This window comes from Salvelinus sp. IW2-2015, linkage group LG25 (genome assembly GCF_002910315.2).
Source record: "Salvelinus sp. IW2-2015 linkage group LG25, ASM291031v2, whole genome shotgun sequence".
Classification (NCBI taxonomy): Eukaryota; Metazoa; Chordata; class Actinopteri; order Salmoniformes; family Salmonidae; genus Salvelinus; species Salvelinus sp. IW2-2015.
In genome coordinates this window covers 24236793-24261554 of record NC_036865.1, presented here as the reverse complement: position 1 = coordinate 24261554, position 24762 = coordinate 24236793, and the positions used below count along the sequence as shown (strand labels likewise).

The 24762-nt window shown below is 44.1% G+C and overlaps 2 protein-coding genes across 4 annotated transcripts in view; one reads left to right on the top strand and one right to left on the bottom strand.

The window, feature by feature from the left end:
• Window positions 1–5480: 5480 nt before the first annotated feature.
• Window positions 5481–6732, bottom strand: LOC111951898 (large ribosomal subunit protein mL63). The gene is made up of 2 exons (XM_023970218.2): window positions 6642–6732; window positions 5481–5973 (listed from the first exon to the last, which is right to left on the bottom strand). The coding sequence occupies exon 2, from the start codon at window positions 5927–5929 to the stop codon at window positions 5618–5620; it is 312 nt and encodes a 103-aa protein (XP_023825986.1). The 5' UTR covers window positions 5930–5973; window positions 6642–6732; the 3' UTR covers window positions 5481–5617.
• Window positions 6733–7215: 483 nt separating this feature from the next.
• The window catches only part of LOC111952002 (1-phosphatidylinositol 4,5-bisphosphate phosphodiesterase epsilon-1), a 41060-nt gene continuing 23513 nt past the window's right edge, over window positions 7216–24762 (top strand). For 2 of the 3 annotated variants that reach the window (XR_011474089.1, XM_070434996.1), the window contains exons 1-8: window positions 7216–7482; window positions 7986–9426; window positions 20323–20620; window positions 21007–21326; window positions 21550–21695; window positions 21931–22186; window positions 23475–23695; window positions 24023–24707. Coding sequence is in view for 2 of the 3 variants with exons in the window: in XM_070434996.1 (XP_070291097.1) it covers window positions 8215–9426; window positions 20323–20620; window positions 21007–21326; window positions 21550–21695; window positions 21931–22186; window positions 23475–23695; window positions 24023–24707 (3138 nt within the window). In the remaining variant the exon portion in view is untranslated. The remainder of the gene's footprint in view (window positions 7483–7985; window positions 9427–20322; window positions 20621–21006; window positions 21327–21549; window positions 21696–21930; window positions 22187–23474; window positions 23696–24022; window positions 24708–24762) is intronic. The other variant, XM_070434997.1, reaches the window with a different exon arrangement.

Below are 24762 nucleotides of genomic sequence, written 5' to 3'. Positions count from 1 at the left end.
CAAGGACGTCAGAGGACAAAAATCAGTTAACCACCTAACTGAGGAACTCAATTTAACATTGTGCAATACCCTAGATGCAGTTGCACCCCTAAAAACTAAAAACATTTGTCATAAGAAACTAGCTCCCTGGTATACAGAAAATACCCGGGCTCTGAAGCAAGCCTCCAGAAAATTGGAACGGAAATGGCGCCACACCAAACTTGAAGTCTTCCGACTAGCTTGGAAAGACAGTACCGTGCAGTATCGAAGAGCCCTCACTGCTGCTCGATCATCCTATTTTTCCAATTTAATTGACGAAAATAAGAACTATCCAACATTTATTTTTGATTATGTCGCAAAGCTAACTAAAAAGCAGCATTCCACAAGAGAGGATGGCTTTCACTTCAGCAGTAATACATTCATGAACTTCTTTGAGGAAAAGATCATGATCATTAGAAAGCAAATTACGGACTKCTCTTGAAATCTGCGTATTCCTCCAAAGCTCAGTTGTCCTGAGTCTGCACAACTCTGCCAGGACCTAGGATCAAGAGAGACACTTAAGTGTTTTAGTACTATATCTCTTGACACAATGATGAAAACAATCATGGCCTCTAAACCTTCAAGCTGCATACTGGACCCTATTTCAACTAAACTACTGAAAGAGCTGCTTCCTGTGCTTGGCCCTCCTATGTTGAACATAATAAACGGCTCTCTATCCACCGGACGTGTACCAAATTCACTAAAAGTGGCAGTAATAAAGCCTCTCTTGAAAAGCCAAACCTTGATCCAGAAAATATAAAAAACTATCGGCCTATATCGACTCTTCCACTCCTCTCAAAAAAATAATTAAAAGCTGTTGCGCAGCAACTCACTGCCTTCCTGAAGACAAACAATGTATACGAAATGCTTCKGTCTGGTTTTAGACACCATCATAGTGTAACAGTTTAACTTTAGTCCGTCCCCTCGCCCCGACCGCGAACCAGGGACCCTCTGCACACATCAACAACAGTCACCCACGAAGCATCGTTACCCATCGCTCCACAAAAGCCACGGCCCTTGCAGAGCAAGGGGAACCACTACTTCAAGGTCTCAAAAAAAGTGACGTCACCGATTGATACGCTATTAGCGCGCACCACCGCTAACTAGCTAGCCATTTCACATCGGTTACAATAGCACTGAGACTGCACTTGTGAAGGTGGTAAATGACCTTTTAATGGTGTCAGACCGAGGCTCTGCATCTGTCCTTGTGCTCCTAGACTTCAGTGCTGCTTTTGATACCATCGATCACCACATTCTTTTGGAGAGATTGGAAACCTAAATTGGTCTACACGGACAAGTTCTGGCCTGGTTTAGATCTTATCTGTCGGAAAGATATCAGTTTGTCTCGGTGAATGGTTTGTCCTCTGACAAATCAACTGTACATTTCGGTGTTCCTCAAGGTTCCGTTTTAGGACCACTATTGTTTTCACTATATATTTTACCTCTTGGGGATGTCATTCGAAAACATAATGTTAACTTTCACTGCTATACGGATGAAACACAGCTGTACATTTCAATGAACATGGTGAAGCCCCAAAATTGCCCTCACTAGAAGCCTGTGTTTCAGACAGGAAGTGGATGGCTGCAAACTTTCTACTTTTAAACTCGGACAAAACAGAGATGCTTGTTCTAGGTCCCAAGAAACAAAGAGATCTTCTGTTGAATCTGACAATTAATCTTGATGGTTGTACAGTCGTCTTAAATAAAACTGTGAAGGACCTCGGTGTTACTCTGGACCCTGATCTCTCTTTTGACGAACATATCAAGACTGTTTCAAGGACAGCTTTTTTCCATCTACGTAACATTGCAAAAATCAGACACTTTCTGTCCAAAAATGATGCAGAAAAATTCATCCATGCTTTTGTTACTTTTAGGTTAGACTACTGCAATGCTCTACTTTCCGGCTACCCGGATAAAACACTAAATAAACTTCAGTTAGTGCTAAATACGGCTGCTAGAATCCTGACTAGAAACAAAAAATGTGATCATATTAATCCAGTGCTAGCCTCCCTATACTGGCTTCCTGTTAAGGCAAGGGCTGATTTCAAGGTTTTACTGCTAACCTACAAAGCATTACATGGGCTTGCTCCTACCTATCTTTCCGATTTGGTCCTGCCGTACATACCTYCACGTACGCTACGGTCACAAGACGCAGGCCTCCTAATTGTCCCTAGAATTTCTAAGCAAACAGCTGGAGGCAGGGCTTTCTCCTATAGACTCCATTTTTATGGAATGGTCTGCCTACCCATGTGAGAGACGCAGACTCGGTCTCAACCTTTAAGTCTTTACTGAAGACTCATCTCTTCAGTGGGTCATATGATGTGATGTAGTCTGGCCCAGGAGTGTGAAGGTGAACGGAAAGGCTCTGGAGCAACGAACCGCCCTTGCTGTCTCTGCCTGGCCGGTTCCCCTCTCTCCACTGGGATTCTCTGCCTCAACCCTATTACAGGGGCTAAGTCACTGGCTTACTGGTTGCTCGTTCCATGCCGTCCCTAGGAGCGGTGCATCACTTGAGTGTGTTGAGTCACTGACGTGATCTTCCTGCCTGGGTTGGCGCCCCCCCTTGGGTTGTGCCGTGGCGGAGATCTTTGTGGGCGTATACTCGGCCGTTGTCTCAGGATGGTAAGGTGGTGGTTGAAGTTATCCTCTAGTGGTGTGGGGCTGTGCTTTGACAAAGTGGGTGTATATCCTGCCTGTTTGGCCCTGTCCGGGGGTATCATCGGATGGGGCCACAGTGTCTCCTGACCCCTCCTGATCTCAGCCTCCAGATATTATGCTGCAGAGTTATGTGTCGGGGGGCTAGGGTCAGTCTGTGTATATCTGGAGTATTTCTCCTGTCATATCTGGTGTCCTGGTGTGAATTTAAGTAATGCTTCTCTCTAATTCTCTCTTTCTTTCTTTCTCTCTCCGGAGGACCTGAGCCTAGGACCATGCCTCAGGACTACCTGGCATGATGATCCTTGCTGTCCCCAGTCCACCTGCCGTGCTGCTGCTCCAGTTTCAAACTGTTCTGCCTGCGGCTTATGGAACCCTGACCTGTTCACGCGGACGTGCTACCTGTCCCAGACCTGCTGTTTTCACTCTCTAGAGGACAGCAGGAGCGGTAAGAGATACTCTTTAATGATCGGCTATGAAAAAGCAACTGACATTTACTCGCTGAGGTGCTGACTGTTGCACCCCGACAACTACTGTGATTATATTGATTTGACCATGCTGGTCATTTATGAACATTTGAACATTCTGGCCATGTTCTGTTATAATCTCCACCCGGCACAGCCAGATAGGGACTGGCCACCCCTTCATAGCCTGGTTCCTCTCTAGGTTTCTTCCTAGGTTTTTGGCCTTCTCTGGAGTCTTTTCCTAGCCACCGTGCTTCTACACCTGCATTGCTTGCTGTTTGGGGTTTTAGGCTGGGTTCCTGTACAGCACTTTGAGATATCAGTTGATGTAAGAAGGGCTATATAAATAAATCTGATTTGATTTAGATGGTAGAGTATATTATATACATTTGAGATGAGTAATGTAGGGTATGTAAACATTATATAAAGTTGCATTGTTTAAAGTGACTAGTGATACATTTATTACATCCAATTTTTTATGATTAAAGTGACTAGAGATTTGAGTTAGTATGTTGGCAGCAGCCACTCAATGTTAGTGATGGCTGTTTAACAGTCTGATGGCGTTAAGATAGAAGCTGTTTTTCAGTCTCTCAGTCCCAGCTTTGGTGCACCTGTACTGACCTTCTCCTGACACCACACTCCCGAGGGCCCTCACCTCCTCCCTGTAGGCCGTCTCGTCGTTGTTGGTAATCAAGCCTACCACTGTAGTGTCGTCTGCAAACTTGATGATTGAGTTGGAGGCATGCATGGCCACACAGTCATGGGTGAACAGGGAGTACAGGAGAGGGCTGAGAACGCACCCTTGTGGGGCCCCAGTGTTGAGGATCAGCGGGGTGGAGATGTTGTTTCCTACCCTTACCACCCGGGGGCGGCCCGTCAGAAAGTCCAGGACCCAGTTGCACAGGTCGGAGTTGAGACCCAGGGTCTCGAGCTTAATGACGGGTTTGGAGGGTACTATGGTGATAAATTGCTGAGCTGTAATCGATGAACAGCATTCTTACATAGGTATTCCTCTTGTCCAGATGGGTTAGGGCAGTGTGCAGTGTGATTACGTCGTCGTTGGACCTATTYGGGCGGTAKGCAAATTGGAGTGGGTTTAGGGTGTCAGGTAGGGTGCAGGTGATATGATCCTTGACTAGTCTCTCAAAGCACTTCATGATGACGGAAGTGAGTGCTATGGGGCGATAGTTGATAGTTACCTTAGCTTTTTTGGGAACAGGAACAATGGTGGCCCTCTTGAAGCATGTGGGAACAGCAGACTGGGATAGGGATTGATTGAATATGTCCTAAACACACCAGACAGTTGGTCTGCGCATGCTCTGAGGACGCGGCTGGGAATGCCGTCTGGGCCTGCAGCCTTGCGAGGGTTAACACGTTTAAATGTTTTACTCAGCTTGGCTGCGGTGAAGGAGAGCCCGTAGGTTTTGGTAGCGCGCCGTGTCAGTGGCACTGTATTGTCCTCAAAACTAGCAAAGAAGTTGTTTAGTTTGTCTGGGAGCAAGACATCGGTGTCCACGACGGGGCTGGTTTTCTTTCTGTAATCCGTGATTGCCTGTAGACCCTGCCACATACGTCTTGTGTCTGAGCCATTGAATTGCGACTCTACTTTGTCTCTATACTGACGCTTAGCTTGTTTGATTGCCTTGCGGAGGGAATAGCTATACTGTTTGTATTCGGTCATGTTTCCAGTTGCCTTGCCATGATTAAAAGCAGTGGTTCGCGCTTTAAGTTTTGCACGAAGGCTGCCATCAATCCACGGTTTCTGGTTGGGGAAGGTTTTAATAGTCACCGTGGGTACCCTGCACCTTTGAGAGTGAAATGGGCCTTTTTTTGTACAGGTCGTGGGTCTATTTGCATCCTAAACTGTTTAAACACATTCTGAAAGATCATCGTCAAGTACGCCAGTGGTTCTCAAACCTCTCATCGGGACACAAAGCCGTTCCATATAGGCTACTTGAACTACTCCAGAGCTTGCACACCTGACTCAACTTGTCAACTGATCATCAAGACCTTTAATAGGTTAATCACATGAGCTAGTGTAGCAGATGGGAGCTGGAAACACACTCCTCAGCCTGAAGTGTCTCCACTTGCGCTGCCCAAAGCTAGCTTTGCGGTGGCACGAATGGGTAAGATGCTTCTGGAGGGCATGTTTGTGAGGCAGAGGTGTTGGGTTTGAGCTGAATCAAGAGGAAGCGGTACGCTAAGCAAGCAGCATGGCATCCTTTACACTAGTTCAGGCCTACAACATAATTGTGAAACATCTGGGGGTACCAAAGGAGAGGTTTGAAACCCACTGATGTATGCACAAGACCATTTGAAATGTATTATGAAGCAAATAACAGGTTGTTTTTAAATCAGAGCTTGCTTTATAGAGAATTTCCAACACTCCATAGTTCATATACATTACATACATTACACACCGGAGTCAACATGCATGCCCCCTCTCCATCCCCCCACACAAAGTCAATACTTCCTCCTCATTAACTGGACCATGTCTTGGTTGTGTTGAGGTGACTTAGATGATCCGCAACATATTTATGTTCTGGAAACTTTTGAAACTTGGTCTCCTTAATTTTGAGCCAGTTCTGTGCTCGGCGCTCAGCAGCGTGTCCTCGCTCCTGCTCTGTGGTCATGTACGGTCGGGAGATCCAATACTCATTCTCTGCCTCGCGTTCCAGGTGCACCAGCATGTTGCGTTTCATCTGCCAGGTGATGGCACGCGGCCGGCGGTACTTCCCGATCCACTGTTTCCCAGAGATGCCTTTCCTCAGCAGGGCCATGGTGAGGAACATTGTGAAGGATGGTGGTTCTTCTCAGCAAGCCGTGGATTTATAGGCTACAACATGATAGAAAGAGAGAAAAATGTGGGTATTGGCTCCATCTTACAGGAGAGGAACATTGATCACTAGCTAGGTGGTAGTGGCAAAACAATGGAGGGAATTTCATCATTGGAATAAAATGTAATTCCCCCTGAAATGTTATCATAAAAAAAAATATGAATTAAGAAGTTACATTTTACAATTTAACGTGAGTCATTTAGCAGGTTCTGGCTTACAGTAGTGAGTTTTCTAATGGACGTATAATATGGTTATTTTCGTATAGCCACACGGGACCATATTACATTTAGCAAACTATAAAATTACTAGAGATATATGGGTATACTCTTCCAAAACCCTGGAATATTTTAGGAATACAAATGCCATAAAAATGTCAAACATAGAACCGCGCGTGCACAGAAGCTGTCCCTCTATCCTTGACAAAAACGACGCATCTGCAGCTAATTTACATTTGGTTGAACAAAAATTATTATGGACAGGTCTGTCCCATTTTCAGACTAATCCAAGTAATCAGAGTATCAMTTCATGAGTGAAACCCCAAATAATTGGGGTTGTGTAAGTAAATGCTACTAGCTAGTTGGTGGCATTAGACTGGCTAGCTACTACAAACGCGTTAAAAAAGGAATTTATTAGGAAATTATTCCTAGCTCCATTTCTTTTGGATTACCTGTCAATTATCCGATACAAATCCAGCAATATTGATGTTCTCTTCATGTAACTCGTGCAAAACTTGACCCCAGTCGGTTTGAATGACATTTATTTCTTCCGCGAATTCTACGGTATGCAGGAGGAATCAAACCATTTCACATGTAATGACGATTTCATTCCAGCTGGTGGCGCCATTATACAGAGTTGGTTTGAAGACCACAGAAACAGTCATCCAGTTTCATCAGAGACGGAATGTTTTCAAATCTCTGGTTTCATATGTTTTTGTTATGATAAGTTAAGGCATTTGTACCAATCAATTGTCCTGTTCTTCAAAATCAAAGAGGCACTATTTAATGCCTTTAGAAAGCTGCTCAAATCTAATCTGCTAAAATAGGTAATTGCAAAGTAGGTATGTGTTGCAGGAGCCAAATCCTAACCTTACCCTATTCTGTGTGTTTACTTTCTGAATGAGCAAGCAACTCATGATTGATTGTAAACCCATATTGACCTGATGGTACAAAGTTCATATTGAATAGATGGGAGTATAAAAGCAAGTCTATTTAAGTGACTGCCACTTTAAACGCTGTGAAGGTATTAGCATTAGGTCCTGTCTAGTGTGATTGCAAAACAACCCAGTTAGCTGTGAGAATAAAAAAGGATAAAAGCTCCTGCCAAGTTCTGTAAAGAAAGACCTGCCCGGTGAGATCCCTGTTTCTGTGACTCCCTTTTTCCCCGCTCCCCTGATTCCTTTCTTTTCCTCTCCTCCCAGCCCCCCTCTTATACTGCGAATAGAGAAGGAACTGGGACGCATCTGGACAGCTGGAAATGAATCTGGAGAGACACAAGTCAACCATACTAAGGTAAGGAAAACCTAATCATTCAACAAGATCACAGGCTGAAAAGTTTGAGAAGTTTTAGTCTTGTGACTTTTTGATTATTCTAATAGGGTTTTCACATGATAATCCCATGCAAACAGACCTTTGATAATGCAGGGTTTTTACATTGTGATAGGCTACTGTAGCAGAAGAGAATGGGGTATAATATTCTATTAACCATTTTTCATTCACCACTTTAGGAGCTTTAATGCACATACAGTAGGTCACTGCACAGGGCTCTGTTACAGTTACCTCATAATATGGTCTTAATAATGTTTTCTCACTTTGTTTGGCCATAGGCAGGGAAAGTGTTTGGCCATAYGCAGGGAAAGTGTTGGCCATAGGCAGGGAAAGGGAAGGGAAGCCTGATTGTATGGTATATCTGCTTTCAATCATCATATCATAGTCACTTCCCTTTCACACGTCATGGTGCATTGTATCCAGTGGCATTTTATATCTAACTTGGGTTTTCCTGCTGTCTCCTGCAGATTTATGAGGGGTGTGCCTGCCTGGCTGGCACAGCAGCAAAGTTAATCTCTAAGTGTGCACAGAGGGACACATCTCCTAAACAACATGCAGCATTGACAAAATAGTTTCACTCTCCTGGTTTTCACAGCTGTTGTGGACTCCACCTGGACCCACCTCTGTTTGTAGATGCTCTGACATCTCTGAATACCGACAAGGAGGAACACACAGACAGGCAGGCCGGCCAGCAAGATGGAGGAATTCTCTACCAGCAACACAAACGGGACAGAGACATGTGCCAAGAAGATAGATCATGGTACTGTGAGGCCCAGGGGCTCACATGGGGACCAGCAGAGAGTTAAAGTTCAACTGCAGTCTGATAACACAGATGCACCGCCACCACCACCCGAWAAACACTCCAGCAATGGCTGCCGTGCAATGGAGTCTCTGGATGCTGGATTGAGGCAGAGAGAGTGTGTGACTGTGCCTGCCAGTAAACCTTCGGGTTGCTGCTATAACGCAAGCTGCAGGAAGGGCCTTGGGCCTTGTGTACTGTGCTGCAGTCAGATCACAGACGTTTGCAAGGACCCTGACAGTAACACTACAGTCCAGAGAGCAGGGATTTCACCTCAGACGTACACAGCTGATAAAACAGGATATGTTACACAGAGCATTGTAGGTACTGTAGTGCATCACGACACAGATGTACGCAGGAGTGTCATGGGGTTGGAGTCACAGGAGTTGTCTCCTCTGTGTAATACAATGACACTATCAGGTGGGTGCAGTAACAAGAACTGGTTTCAGGGCTTGCTCTACCCTGGTACCTCCTTAGGTTATGATAGAGGCAAGGAGGCTGTAGGGGGCAAGGTGTCAGGCTCAGAACCCTCAATGTCCTCAGTGCCATCTTCCACAGGAGTCATTACGGGCAGCTTCGCCTTCTGTCTGGTGGAGGAGGTGACATCATCAACAGTCACCGACACCAGCTCTGCCCATAGACTCAGAGATGGCCGCATCAGCCCAGGGGGAAAAGCCGAAACTAAAATGTGCTCTACATTGGCACTCCTTCCCGCCAGCCCTCCCAAAAGCACCACGGCTTTAAAGATGGCCTCAGACAATGGGTTAGTATTTGACTGCGAGACTGAGGATAACTTTTCATATAATACGCAAGAGTGTTCGACGGTCCTGGTCCGTAGATTTTTGAGGGAAAACCAGAGGGTGAAGACGTCGATGTGTACAGGAACCAGGACTATCATCAGGACGTTACCCACAGGGAGGATCGGTGAGGAGGCGTGGAACACTGTCTGCAGAAGGGAGCCCCTCCAGGTGTGGGATGAGGATGACCACCAAACTTCTGGTGGATACAGCCGATTGAGTGGATACAGTGGGCACAGATCAACCTCTCAGAGTCTACATCTGCAAGTGTGTAAACTTCTCCTTGGAAAAACAGGAGACTTGTTTTTTGAGGTAAGAGCATACACGCAGTTGGCTTTAATGGTTCCATTGAGCAAAACTGTGTCACTTTTAGTTTAAAACTACTTTGGAAAATCCCTAGACTACACTGGACTACACACACCTAGACCATACACACAAACACATGCACGGCGTGTTTCAGAAAGGAAACGTGTGTAAAAAATTAATAAAATGATACAGTGCTACACTATGTAGTGTGAGCCAAAACTCAGGTTGAAGTATTTTGGTATGCATCTTGTCTTGGAGGCATAGCTGAGTGATTTCCACTAGATGGGCCAGTGGCAATGTAAAAATGTATGAATTTGTTGTTGTTGTTCCTTTTTTGGTCTTAATTTAAGGTTAGGGTTAGGCATAAGGTTATCAGTTTGCTTAATGTTAGGGGTAGGTTTCACATCTGATTGCATGACTTTGTAGTGAGGTCCCTGCAGAGCTGCCTCTAGTACATGAGTCATCCCAATAAAAGCCAACCTGCAGCCAAAACTCACTGAGCTGCAGTGGCAATGGGGGTTGTGGCAGCCGGGTAGGAGAGCAAAGGGGAGGGGTGGTTAAGTTAAGTAGAACACTAGAGGCCTGTATTATAGAGGTGCGTCTCAAATGTCACCATATTCCTTATATAGTGCACTATTTTTGACCAGAGCCTTATGGGCCCTAGTCAAAAGTAGTGCACTATAAACGCAATAGTGTGCCATTTGCGACACAGCTACAGGGTCTGGGCTGCTCTGCACTAGTGGGTACACACCCAATGGAAAAGTTAGGCTACACCATTACATCACAATCACTTGGCAGATGGTTACAATCTCAACCATGCAAAACAAATACAGTCAGTGGAAAACAAAGCACTCACACTCCAGAGTTTGTTTTTAAGGTGCTGCCGAGTCAAAAACATCAAGCTTCAGGAGAAATAAAAGGAACAACTTGCATACTTGGCCTACTTATAGCTTCAACCTGTGGTAATTGTTTGGTAGGTAGACCCAGAGTAGGTGAAAACAGTCACAGCCTACTGAAAGAAGAACCTGTCATAAAAGGATGATTAGAGAGAACTGAGAGATGAGGGGATGGTCTGTCTTCAGTCCTCTTTACACCTTCACCAGGAATCATGAGAGATGAGGGGGATGGTCTGTCTTCAGTCCTCTTTACACCTTCACCAGGAATCATGAGAGATGAGGGGGATGGTCTGTCTTCAGTCCTCTTTACACCTTCACCAGGAATCATGAGAGATGAGGGGGATGGTCTGTCTTCAGTCCTCTTTACACCTTCACCAGGAATCATGAGAGAWGAGGGMGWTGMMCTSTCTTCWGTCKTCTTTACACCTTCACCAGGAATCATGAGAAGATGGTGATGTCTGTGTTGACTTTTAAGAAATGTATTTTCTCAGGACCCCAATGGAAAAATGTGTTTTATCCTCAATTATTTTATGTAATGTTGTTAAAACATGACAGTGTGTACAGTGGTCCAACACAATAAAGAGTTATGAGTACATTCCTAAAAGGGGGAATGAGGAGTGGCATGAGCTCAGAGGTGGTTATGATGTAGTCTAGTCTGGGATTCAAACGACAACAAAGTGGGGACCCTGCCACTTTTGGAGACAAACGTTTTAGAAAAGTATTTACCAATCACAGATTGCCCCTTTAGAAGTCAGTAAACCTCGGAGAATGGACTGCAGACCTTCTCATTCAGTACTTATTCTGCAGCAGCAATACTGTACGCTGCTGGTAATAATACAGTGGATTAGACTGCCACCTACTGGTATGATATATATTGTTACTGCTCACTTAAACCCTTGGCACAGAGAAGTGTCCAATCTAATCTGAAAAACACTGATGTTTGCTCCAGTCCAAGCAATAACACACCTGATTAAAATTATCAATAAATTATAGTCTGTAATAAATACTTTATTATTTGAATTAGGGTAAATGAAATGCTCTCCTTTTGAAAATAAATTGCATGGCAGATTCAACTGACAGCCGAAGACTTGAAATTAACTGCAACTGTTGTTGTACAATAACAGGTATTTGTACTGAACCACCGTGGTCTCAGCAGAAAATAAGACTCTAAGATCCTTGTTAAGTAATTTCTGTAGAAAAAAATACCAGAATCTGTTTCAGTGATCAGGGTTTAAAGAGGTAATTTCAAGGTTGACTGAACTCAATAGTGTGGGTCAGGGATGAAGACAATTCAGGGAATTTCAGAGGGGAAAATCAGTTCATGACGGGAAAGAATTGCCATTTAAAATAGCAGTCATGGTAATTGAATAAACAATGTGATTGGTAACTGTGTGTGTGTGTGTGTGTGTGTGTGTGTGTGTGTGTGTGTAAAGGACCTCACGCTGCTTGCTTAGCGAGTACCGCTTCCTCCTGAGTCGGCTCATACCAAGGTTCAAACCCATTACCCCAGCCTTGCTAACACACGTGACCACCCTCCTGATGCGTCTTCCCATTCGCACCACGGAAAAGCTAACTTTTGCGGGCCACTTCAGGCTAAGGAGTGAGTTTCATGTGCCTGTCTGTGCATGCCTGTGTGTGTCCTGTGTGAGTCTTCTCTTGAGTGCAGTCACTGCCGACCTAACGTGATAGCATAAGGCTTTGTTTTCACAATAAAGAGATTTTCACGGATCGCCCAAACTGCAGTGGTTAGAGTAGAAGAGCACCGGTGATGTGTTTCATATAGAAGGGTCATGTTCTCCTAATAACTGCTCTTACTGATGTCAAGTCTCCCTAACCATATAAGGGGAGCTGCCCCCACCCCCTCTCTAGTTTTGCTCCCTCTCTCTCCTCTTYGGTTTCAGACATGCTCTTTCTCTTCTGTCTCAAACATATCTCTCTCCCCTCTTCCTCTCTTGCAATCTCTACAAACTGGATCATACGGACATGACATGGCTATTGCAGATTTACTGACTTTCTCTAATTGTGGAGGCTGTAGTACATTAGGCATGATTTTCTAATGTAAGTCAAAATATATTTTCTTTGTCATTCAGATGGTTTATTCAATGAAAGCAGTAGCACTAGTACTTAACTGACTTTTCTATCAAATTATGCATACTATCATCTTAGTTAATCGTATCAGTGGTGATCGCTCAAGGTAGAGTGTGATTGTGTTCCTGATGGTAAATGCGGGTCCTATTTGTCTCTGTTCAACTGTTAGGTAAAACCCTACAAGATAAGCAGAGTGTTGCTTGTGGCAGTATATCTTATAGTGTTACAAGGGTTCCATACATGATCTTGTGGCACAACTATCATTTCAGATGGTTTCATTGCAAACATGCAGTACAGTATATTACATGCATCCTTGTGACAAYTGCTGTAGTATTATAGTCTACGAAAGGCTCTATGGATGGCTGAAGTGATACCAAAAACCTTAACAAGATTCTATTGCAGAGGGATGTGTATCCCTGGTTTGGTGTGATATGGCAGAATAGTTTCTAGCCAATGTATAGACTGTACACATATGGATTAAGTGTATCAGGTCCACGGCCAACATCTGTAGCAACCTTCCACAATTTGACAAAAACATATTTTTTATTTAAGACATTGAGACCTACTGAAGGTCTCTTTTACAAATGTGCCCTGTATGTACAACATAATATACACATTATACCCAAGCTATATATATATATATATATATATATATATATATATATATATATATAATATACTGTATATACACATTAAAATACAAAAACACAGTCATGGTAAGCACAAATAAAACATCACAAATCACCCAGAAAAACAAGTTACATTCCTTCACAAATAAGTCCCTCTCCAATCCTTTAAATTGCCCGAACAGCAGCAGAACATCAAGATGAAATGTATTAGGGTGTTCTCACTCGTTCCACTTTACTACATTTGTCGTTTCTATTTCATTTCATTTAAACAGATAGAAATGTATAAACTGACATGAGTTTTAAGCCATATGCAGTATGAAAGGTATTTGAGTAACACTTAACATTGAATGTATCATTTCTAAAGGGGTCGTAAAGAGCTTATCAGTTGTTGATAGACAGTTTAGTTTACAGGTGGTAATAAACATTTATTACTATTTGACAGATATAATCTTTCATTATTGGTTTAGGCCTATAAATCATTGTACACGGGGTTGGGTAGATTACTTTCTAAATGTAATCCGTTACAGTTACTGTCCAAAATCAGTAACAAATTTTGGATTACCCAAACTCAGTAATGTAATCTGATTACATTCTGTTACTTTTAGATMACTTTCCCCTTAAGAGGCWTTAGAAGAAGACAATGTATGTTACCAATTGAACGACATCTATTYCAGGATAAATCAATGTTAAAGTTTACATAGCTGCCGATATATAGATGTTACATTTTACTTTATGGGTTGGTTATGTAGGCTTCTTCTAACCCATCGCTTTCTACTACATATAATACGATTAAATTATATATTTACATTAAAAACCAAGTCTATCAGAATTCCAGTCATTCCAATAAATGTTAAACCCCTTGATCTTCAAGAATAGGACTTGGAAATATGGAAGTATAAATTAGCCTAATTGTTTTACCTGAGCATGACCCAAAAACGAAGGACTTGTTTGTCACACCCTGATCTGGTTCACCTGTCCTTMTAATTGTCTCCACCCCCTCCAGGTGTTGCTTTTTATCCCCGGTGTATATATCCCTGCGTTTCCTGTCTCTCTGTGCCAGTTCGTCTTGTTTGCCAAGTCAACCAGCGTTTTTCCTTGCTCCTATTTTCCCCCGTCTCTGTTTGTTTCTAGTCCTCCTGGTTTCGACGCTTGCCTGTTCTGACTCCGAACCCGCCTGCCTGACCACTCTGCCTGTTCTGATTATCAGCCTGCCTATCCCCTTGTACTGTTTTTGGACTCCAATCTGGTTTCTGACCCCTGCCTGGCCTGACCTCGAGACTGCCTATCGTCTGGTACTGTTTGGACTCTGGTTTATGAATTCTCGCCTGTCCCCGACCTGCCTTTGCCTACTCCCTTTGTTATAATAAATATCGGAGCTCTACCATCTGCCTCCTGTGTCTGCATTTGGGTCTCGCATTGTGCCCTTATATTATTAGCCACCCCTCCTCGATGTTTATGATTTTGTTGTCCTGGAGGACTGATTGGGCTCATTGATTCGAGTTGAAAAATAAATGCTGCGCTCATGGAATGGCATGCTTTGAGCACTACTGAAAAGTGRTATTTACATGTAAAAAATAAATGCCATTTGCTGCATTTGCCTATTGTTTACCTTTTTGTTGGTGACACTTTATCTTGATAATATGCAGCTGTTTAAAGTGCAAATCCACAGATGAAACAATAACAAAATGGATGCCCAGCCTCTGTTTTGGTGAAAAGTTGAGGGATGGGCCTGGAGAAATGTAACCACTCTCAGATTAATAGACAGAGCTATGGAAGCAAGGACTGACCATCCATGATATAAAATTATTGTTTTAACCCCATGTTATGAGACTATACAGTGTTTGTTTATATTTACAATGTTTACAAACATTGGAATAAATCAAGCTTATATTTGGGGTTCTCATGGAGTACGACAGTTGAACTAAGCTCATGAAGGATTTATAAATTATATTCTTCAACAATCAATGAATATATATATACACTACCATTCAAAAGTTTGGGGTGATTTGTCCTTGTTTTTGAAAGGAAAGCACATTTTTTGTCCATTAATATAACATCAAATTGATCAGAAATACAGTGTAGACATTGTTAATGTTGTAAATGACTATTGTAGCTGGAAACGGCAGATTTTTTATGGAATATCTACATAGGCGTACAGAGGCTCATTAACAGCAACCATCACTCCTGTGTTGGTTGCTGTTAGCTAATCCAAGTTTATAATTTTAAAAGGCTAATTGATCATTAGAAAACCCTTTTGCAATTATGTTAGCACAGGTGAAAACTGTTGTTCTGATTAAAGAAACAATACAACTGGCCTTTCGACTAGTTGAGTATCTGGAACATTAGCATTTGTGGGTTCGATTACAGGCTCAAAATGGCCAAAAACAAATAACTTTCTTCTGAAACTCGTCAGTCTATTCTTGTTCTGAGAAATGAAGGCTATTCCATGCGAGAAATTGCCAAGAAACTGAAGATCTCGTACAAGGCTGTGTACTACTCCCTTCACAGAACAGCGCAAAATGGCTCTAACCAGAATAGAAAGAGGAGTAGGAGGCCCCGGTGCACAACTGAGCAAGAGGACAAGTACATTAGAGTGTCTAATTTGAGAAACAGACGCCTCACAAGTCCTCAACTGGCAGCTTCATTAAATAGTACCCACAAAACACCAGTCCCAATGTCAACAGTGAAGAGGCGACACTGGGATGCTGAACTTTCCAGCTACAATAGCCATTTACAACATTAACAATGTCTATACTGTATTTCTGATCAATTTGATGTTATTTTAATGGACAAAATTTTTTGCTTTTCTTTCAAATACAAGGACATTTCTAAGTGACCCCAAACTTTTGAATGGTAGTGTATATATAATTTATAAATCCAAAAATGGATGTAGAAACTACAGATTGCCCCTTTTAAGTCTATCAAAAGTGTGAAAATTTGAGCATGTGTCCATTAGGCCTATGAATTTTTTTTCCCAGCATGAATTAGATTGAGCAATAAAAGCCCACTTTTATTCCATGGGCTTGGATCCGCACGATGCAGCTGTTGCAATAAGCATTTTTCACTGGCTGTCCACTGGTTTAAAAAACAATGATTGATATGCAGCTTAAACTTCAACCATTATTGGGTTCAAATACACATTTGGATTTGTGAACAGCCATCCACAACAACCACAATCCGTAAGGCGCAAATAGCTAAATGAGAAGTGTGATTCATAATGCGCTATGTAGATATCAATAATAAGTGATATCCGTATCGCTGTAGACTACACTACTACTGACATCCTTACATCCAAGCGTTTATTCAAGTTGGATAATCTTTGGATGCCGACAGCAGTCGCACCATTGGAAGACATAGCTTGGACTGTAGCCTACAAAAGCCTATTCCTGCTCTTTTCCCATGATCCATCAAACACATTTGGTGTGTCATCCTAGTGGTCTCAGACTTGTGGTCAGACTCACTCAGGTGGAACAAACTTACATTTGTGCCTTTTTTCAATTCTGATTTACTAGCAACAAGCCTAGAACTTACTAGATATGTTTTTATTTTGAAACTTTACAAATGTACAAAACCACATATAACAACAACACTAAATAACCAAGGCGCCTCTCCTCATCTCATACATTCATCTTCTCTGATGTAAAAGAAATGGACTGGACCAGTCCGACTGGTATATGCAAATACTAAGAAGATATCGCTCTCACCTTCCCTATGGTCAGTACAGAATGGAATGTTGATGAGGGGAGGACACCACTAGAGACAATTGCGTRGCACCCTATGATCATCTTCAAATTGACCAAAATCCTGAGCTTTGAGTGAAATGACCAGATTTGATGATACAATCATTTGACAAATGAGGTCCATTGACGGCCATTCTCTTAACATCTGTGGAAGCCTCTGGTCCAGCGCAGTGCATGCTGATCAGATTCATTAAGGGTAAACATTTTGAAATAGAAAACAAAAACAAGCTGCTCTTATTGGACAATTCCAAGTATAGTCCCTCCCCGTTTCAGTCCATTTTCTTCCATTTGTTCCCTAATGAATACGACCCAGGGTTTTGGCTRTTACCAATGTGGCCATGTCTCAAGGGCACAGATTGTATCTTACCTAGTTATTTTCTGATGATCTCATTTTGCTCTATTGTAGGTTTGGCAACTATGTGTGTTTTCTAGACCTGTTCGCACCTCTCCCTGTAGGCTTTACAGACACTCCCCACCTCGTTTGCAACTCTTCTAATTTAGTGTACCCTGCARGCACAACCCATGTTGAATTCCAGGTCTCTGGCAGCATTTGGAACTGCCGATTTGCGGTCAAGAACGTCAAGTTTATCTCAGCCTATGCTACGCTTCAGACCCTTGACTTTTTGGCCCTGACAAAGACATGGATCCCCCCAGAGAAGACTRCTACTCCAGCTGCTCTCTCTTCATCTGACTGTTTTCTCTCATAGCCAGAGAGCGTCTGGTCGTCGCGGTGGTGGCACAGGGCTACTCATTTCTCCTAAGTGGAGATATTTTTTTTCTCCCTCACATTTCCTCCCTCACTCACGTGTCCATCTCCTCATTTCAATTCCATGCTGTCACTGTCACTCGTCCGCTCAAGCTTAACATTGATGTCATCTATCGCCCACCACTTGCTCTTAGAGAGTTCCTCAATGAGCTTGACACCTTGATAAATTCATTTCCAGACAATAGCTCACCACTCTTTGTACTTCCGACGTCTGCCTTCGTTTAATTTCTTTCCAACTTTCTTTCCCCTCCTTGCCTCTTTTGATCTCACCCTTTCCCAATCCCCTCCAACTCACAAGGCAAGTAATACGCTTGACCTCATCTTTACTAGAGGCTGCAGGCCTACTAATCTCACTGCAACTCCCCTTCAGGTCTCTGATCACTACTTTGTTTCCTTTTCTGTCTCCCTCTCCTCCAACCCTAGCCACTCAGCCCCTACCCAGATGGTCATGTGCCGTCGCAATCTTCACTCTCTCTCCCACTATGCTCTCCTCTTCTATCCTATCATCTCTCCCTTCTGTTTAAATCCTTCTGTCTCCTGGTTCTGCCTCTTCAACCCTAGTCTCATCCTATGACTCGCACTGTCCCCTTTCCTCCCGGCCGGCTCGGGTCTCCGCTCCTGGTCCGTGTCTGAGTGACTCATTGCGAGCTTACAGAACAGGGATGCGGGCAGCTGAGTGAAAATGGAGGAAAACTAAACTTCCGGAGGACCTATCATTCTTTCACTCCCTCCTCTCTACCTTCTCTTCCTCTGTATCCGCTGCTAAAGCCACCTTCTATCACTCTAGATTTCAAGCTTCTGCCTCTAACCCTAGGAAACTCTTTTCCACTTTCCCCTCCCTCTTTAATCCTCCACTCCCCCCTCCCTRTGCGGACGACTTTGTCAACCACTTTGAAAAGATTGACGACATCTGCTCCTCATTCACTCAGCCTATTGAGTCCACTGGTTCCAGTCACACAGAACTACCCTACGCCTTGACCTCTTTCTCCCTTCTCTCTCCAGATGAAATCCTGCAACTAGTGAGGTCTGTTCGCCCGTCAACCTGCCTGCTCAACCCCATCCACTCCTCTCTTCTCCAAACCATCTCTGGAGACATTCTCCCATTCCTTACTTTCCTCATCACCTCATCCCTGACCACTGGCTGCGTCCCCTCTGATTTCAAAATGGCGGAGTCACTCCCTTCCTCAAGAAACCAAAACTACATACCAGTATCCCTTCTTATTTTCTTTCCAAAACACTTGAGCATTCTAGGCCCTCCTCTTCTCTTCTCTCTATACACCATGTCCCTCAGCTCAGTCACATCCTCACATGGTCTCTCCTATCAGTGCTTTGTGGAGGACACTTAACTACTTTCTCAATATCTCTGCGTGCCTGGCAGATATCTCAGCTTGGATGTCTCTCCACCACCTCAAGCTCAACCTCAACAAGACAGAATGTAATGTCTGTAAGGAAGAAGAAACCCTGCTGTTTATGATATCCGCACATATCATATGGAAGTATGTAGTATGGAAGACTTTCTAAAAGAATGAACATACATGTGTGTGTGTGTGTGTGTGTGTGTGTGTGTGTGTGTGTGTGTGTGTGTGTGTGTGTGTGTGTGTGTGTGTGTGTGTGTGTGTGTGGGTGTGTGTGTTTTGTGTGTGTGTGTGTGTGTGTGTGTGTGTGTGTGTGTGGTGTGTATGCATGCGGTTAGTAGTGGTGGTGGCCCTCCATGGGTGCTCCTTCCTGTGCACCAGGGGTGGTGGTGGACAGTACAGTACTACTCCTGACCTTCCTCTCATTTTTCCCTATACTGACTAACAGCCACAAAGGGGGTTGGTAGAAGTCCTGGGGAGGGGTGTTGGTGGGGAATGTGTTGCACCACAGGCGCCCTTTCACGGCCCCAAACCTTAATCCTGGATAGCTGAGAACATCCTTATAAACAAGAGATTTACAGACAGAAGATCCCAAAGTTCAGATCCTTATAAAACAGGAAATAACATTTAAAAAATAACATCTTCCCAGGTTCAGAGGGTTTACCAACACTAACATGCCATAATGCTACAATGTGAGAGTCAAATACACAGATCAGCCCGAAGATCTTTGTTTATATAAGAACCCTCATGTTCACAGCACTGATTTAATGCCCACATTCATTAGGCAAACTCCAATATATTGTTTAGACTCAGAATAACCTGCCAAGTCAACTCTCAGAGGCACACAGACACTTCAGATAGTTTTATAGCGGTCGGAAATGGAATACAAATAATTTACAAGAGGCTATACCTGTTTCTATATAACCATAACACACACACAACACAACACACACAACCACACACACACACACACACCACCACAACACACACACACACACACACACACACACACACACACACACACACACACAGAGACCGTGTTATAATAGCACCTTTTATGAGAAAGGCTACTGTATGTCTTGTACGTTTGTAATTCTCAAGGAGGCTGGTGGCACCTTAATTGGGGAGGATGGGTTCATAGTAATGATTGGAACGGAATTAATGGAATGGTATCAAACACAAGGTTTCCATCTTTGATACCACTGCATTCACTCCATTTCAGACATTATTATGAGCCGTCCTCCCCTCACCAGCCTCCTGTGGTGTGATTAGGTGATGAGATGCCTGGGTCGTGTTCAGTAGGGAGAAAAGGTTTTATAACTTTGTGACTTCCACCTGAACTTATCCAATGAGAACACAGATAATTGTTTTGGTTTGCTACAGTGTGCCTTCCTGAACGCGACCCTGTATCTTCCTATGTCTTCCCAGGCATGCCATGCCCTGAGTTCTGAAGTAAGGGTGGCCAGTTCAGGAGCTCTACTCCTGTCTTCCAGGAAGCTGCTGTCGTCTGCCGAGAGGAGGGATCTATGTCGCAGGAGGGCCACATTGCCATGGCCGGAAGGAGGAGGGGCGTGTAGCTACCGAGCAACCCTACAGAGGACTGACATTTCTGCCTACATCTCAGGGACCCTCCTGGAAGTGGTTCTGTCCATGGGCAACACGGGCGTCAATGACTTCTCTCCTCCCTGTATCACCACAAGTCCCTTGGGCTGGGCTGTCCTGAAAGGTCCCATAACCAATATGAATCTTGTGAAATTCAAGTTGATGAAGTATTGAATGAAGTAAACTGACATAATAAATCATATGAAATGTATATTAATCAAATGTGGTTAAAATACTACCTGTCTTATCAGAGAGTAGGATACAGCTGTTACTATAGAGATCCTATTAAATTATTATTAGTATTRTAATTCCTAATTCTATGGCTATAACCATATTGCTTACAGTTATCTGATCGATTCAGTTCTACATGAAGTGTCTACCAGTAGAGTCAATATAGGAGTCCAGAAACAATCCACAGTATTTTACTCCTTTCTTAACTCCCTCTTGACTCACCCTCCCATCCCTCCTCCTTCACCCCTCGCCCTCCCTCTCCCTATTCCTCCCTCCCAGAGCGTCAGCTGCACTCCCCCATGGTGGGATCCAGCGTGGTGCCGGCGGCTCCACTGACGGAGATCAACAAGGAGCTGTCTGACCTCCAACCCCTGGTCAGTTTCCCGGAGGAGATGGCCTACATCCTCATAGATCAGGAGCTGCAGCTCTACAGCCGGATCCTACCCCTGGACTACATCTGCTTCCTCACCCATGACCTGGGGGGCCCTGGTCAGCCACATCCTCAGGGGCAGACACACCAACCTGGACAACCCCATCTTATGGCTGGCTGCAGTCGGCCCCACAACGCAGTAGAGGACCTGGTCACAAGATTCAACGAGGTGAGAGAGACCTAACTAACCTGCAATGTGTCTCAGCATGGGGAATACATTTTGAACCTATATGTTGAGTAACTGTGCCTGAGACCTGAAGACTAGTGTTGGTTCACAGAGCTAATAACTTGGCTTGAGCTCAGTGGGCTAACACAGTCCTGTTGCACAAAGGTGACTCTGGAGTCAAACCCAGTTAGTCACACTTACAGTTACTGTATTTTCCTGTTTCCAGGTGAGCTCCTGGGTGACCTGGATGATTCTGACAGCAGGTTCTATGGAGGAGAAGAGAGAGGTGTTCTCATGTCTGGTCCACGTGGCCAGGTGCTGTTGGAACATGGGAAACTACAACACTGTCATGGAGTTCCTGGCTGGACTCAGGTAGAAGCAGGGCTAGAACCAATTCTTCAAGGGAACATTTGATTATTTGATTTTATATTTTTGCAAATATATTTCGGATCCATCTGCCCCACTATCATTTCCTGTTTAGTAAATAAACATCACACCATTTTTCTTTCACCCTCATTCTGTCTTCATCTCCAKCTTCGCCTCCTAAACTGTCCACTTTTGGCCCTTCCATTCTCACTCAGCAGCATCCCTCCATCTTACCCTTCAGGTCTCGCAAGGTGCTAAAGATGTGGCAGTTCATGGAGCAGTCGAACATCGAGACCATGCGTGCCCTGAAGGATGCCATGGCGCACCACGAGACGTCTGCAGAGTACAGGAAGGTGGTCTCGCGTGCTCTCCACACCCCGGGCTGCAGGGTGGTGCCCTTCTCTGGGGTCATTCTGAAAGAGCTAGGGGAGGCCCTGGATGGAGCAGCTAGCCTGATCAACCTCAGACCACGCCTCAGCTCACAGGACTCTGTGGAGGTGAGGAATTATGCATTTTTTGTCTGGACACATATCTGTGTGACAATGACCATAGGAGTTGGCAAGACCATACAAACAGATCTAGGATCAGGCTAGAGGAATCTTGGCCTTATACTTAGAAATTAGGGCCACATTTACTAAGTGTTGACATCACTGAATCTGTTTCCTACAGTTGTTTCCTTTTTTGATATTCCTTTACACAACATTTAAATGTGTTCTATCCAAGTATCAAGTTCATTTGACCTTTTTGTGACCATCCATTCAGGCCAGAAGTGAATCTCCACACAACACTACTCATTATAAATATACTTTAGTAACCTTTCCCATCTTAAACACCACCATGCCTTCTTTCCATAGTTTCAATGCTGTGTATTCATGGATCCCAAAAAATGTACAAAGAAAAAAACATACAAAATAATGTATTTCCTTCAATTTCCTTCAATTCGCAAGAGGCTGAATGTATCTCACTGGAGAAAGCATCCTAGCGAGCAAAACAGAGCCCCCCTGTCTCTGTATGTGTAGCCCATCAATCTGATGCTGTCTGGTCTAAATGACTATAACAGTGTTGCCACCCGTAGCATTGAATGCAAGGGAAGCAAGCATTTGGCCTCCCTTGATCATTTAAAAAATAAAAATAATAGCCAATCAGCATTGAGCTAAACTGAGTGAGCTCAACTGTGAATGGTCCTGGTGCAAATAAAGTGTCAAGGGAAGCCAGTTTGGATTTGGCTTCACACCAATCACATCACATCAAAAGCCAAACGTCATTGACAGAAACAACTGAAATTGTTGTGTTGTTGCCTCCGGTGGCTAGCTAGCGATTTCCTAAATTAGTCATGGAGGGAGATAGGGATTTGGACTTGTGGTTTTACTTAATTCTTCGCAATGGCCAATGATTATGAAGGCGATTCTGATCGAACCATAAATTCATACATTGTGCCCTTGGCCTGAGAGGATGAAAGTTCAACACATAGCTCAACAGAGGTTAGTGGCACCTTAATTGGGGAGAACGGGCACCTGGTAATGGCTGGAGCGGTATCAGTGGAATGGTATCAAATACATAATCTGCTCAGATCACCGATGCAGATGTTGCTCTCCGGTTTTGTGATGAAACAAAGGTGTGGTTGGATTTATTCTGCCACTGTGTCTTCTTCACGGTGTCAAGACATATGAACTAACAGGTTATAGAGCAAACAATGCAATTATCACTAACACATCAGTTGTAATATTGCTTTTTTTTCTGGCTTGGCTTCCCCGGTTATTTTACCAACGCACCGCTACTGCATAGTTTGTCTCTGACTACAACGGACAGGACAACTTCCTGCAACGGGCGGGGCCAGATGGGCTCAACCAACCAGAGAAGGAAGCAACCATCAACAACATCCTGCAGACCATCCGTAGCTGCAACCGCAGTATGGAGTCTGAGGATTGGGAGGAGTCTGGAGGGTCTGGTGACGGGAGCATCACTGGCTCACGTKAAAACTCCTTCAAGGATGGCAACCACAACCAGTAGGTGTCCACAGTAGACCCACCTAACTTTAGTCTACTTTTTAGTGGTTTGTGCTGGATTTTGGCTCTGATTGTGCTAGAAAGTGTCAATAAAATCTGAAAACACTGATACCACAACACCTGCTATCTGATACAAGCTAGGTGAAGTTGGCTCCCCGTTTCAATATTACATCGTATTTTTATTAATATAATTGTCAATGCATTATCATTTATTTTGCTTCTTTAGAAATATTTGTGTTGGTGTCTTATTGTAGATAAAAATATCTGCATCCTTTTAAAGCTTCTTTTGGTAATTTTCCTCTCCTGAAAACACTCTTCTCTGGTCAGGTTCACCGTGGGCGATCTCTCCGAGTCTGCGGGTGACCTATCTGACCTAATACAGGGCAAAGACCCAGACTTCCAGGGTATGGGTGAGAGGACTCAGAAGGCCTTTTCCCATGGTACAGAGCTCATGCCCTGGTACGTCCTCTCCCTCCACCCCCACGTACACCARTTCCTCCAGCAGGGCGCTACTGTGATCCACTATGACCAGGACTCCCACCTCACCGCCCGCTGCCTGCTCCGACTCCAACCCGACAATTGTATCCTCACCTGGGCCAAGCTCCACAGTGAGGGCCTCCCTGGTTCTAMCCCTGGCCCTGACTTCTCAAAGCTCCGGAGCCCCACTGGGTCAGGGTACTGTGGGAAGCTCATACTGAACAGCCTGGCGGATGGATTCCTGGATCTCTCCGTGGCTAAAGCTGTCTTCATGGGCCATCCTGGGGCTGACATTCAGGCGGTATGCATGCAGAACAAGCTCTCATTTGGACTGAGCCTGGAGGAGTGTGGGGTGACTCTGCTCTATGGGCTCCATACAACAGACAACAGGTTATTACACTTTGTGGCCCCGAGAAACACAGCTAGGATGGTGTACACTGGGCTGCAGTCCCTGTTAGCTGTTCACAGGAGGATGAGGAGGTTCCCTGACCAAAGGTTGCAGTGGCTCCGGAGGAAGTACGTCAACCTCTATCAGGTGAGGGACTGCATTGCAATGATGGAGTCTAGTTACTAAACCTCGGGTCCGAGTC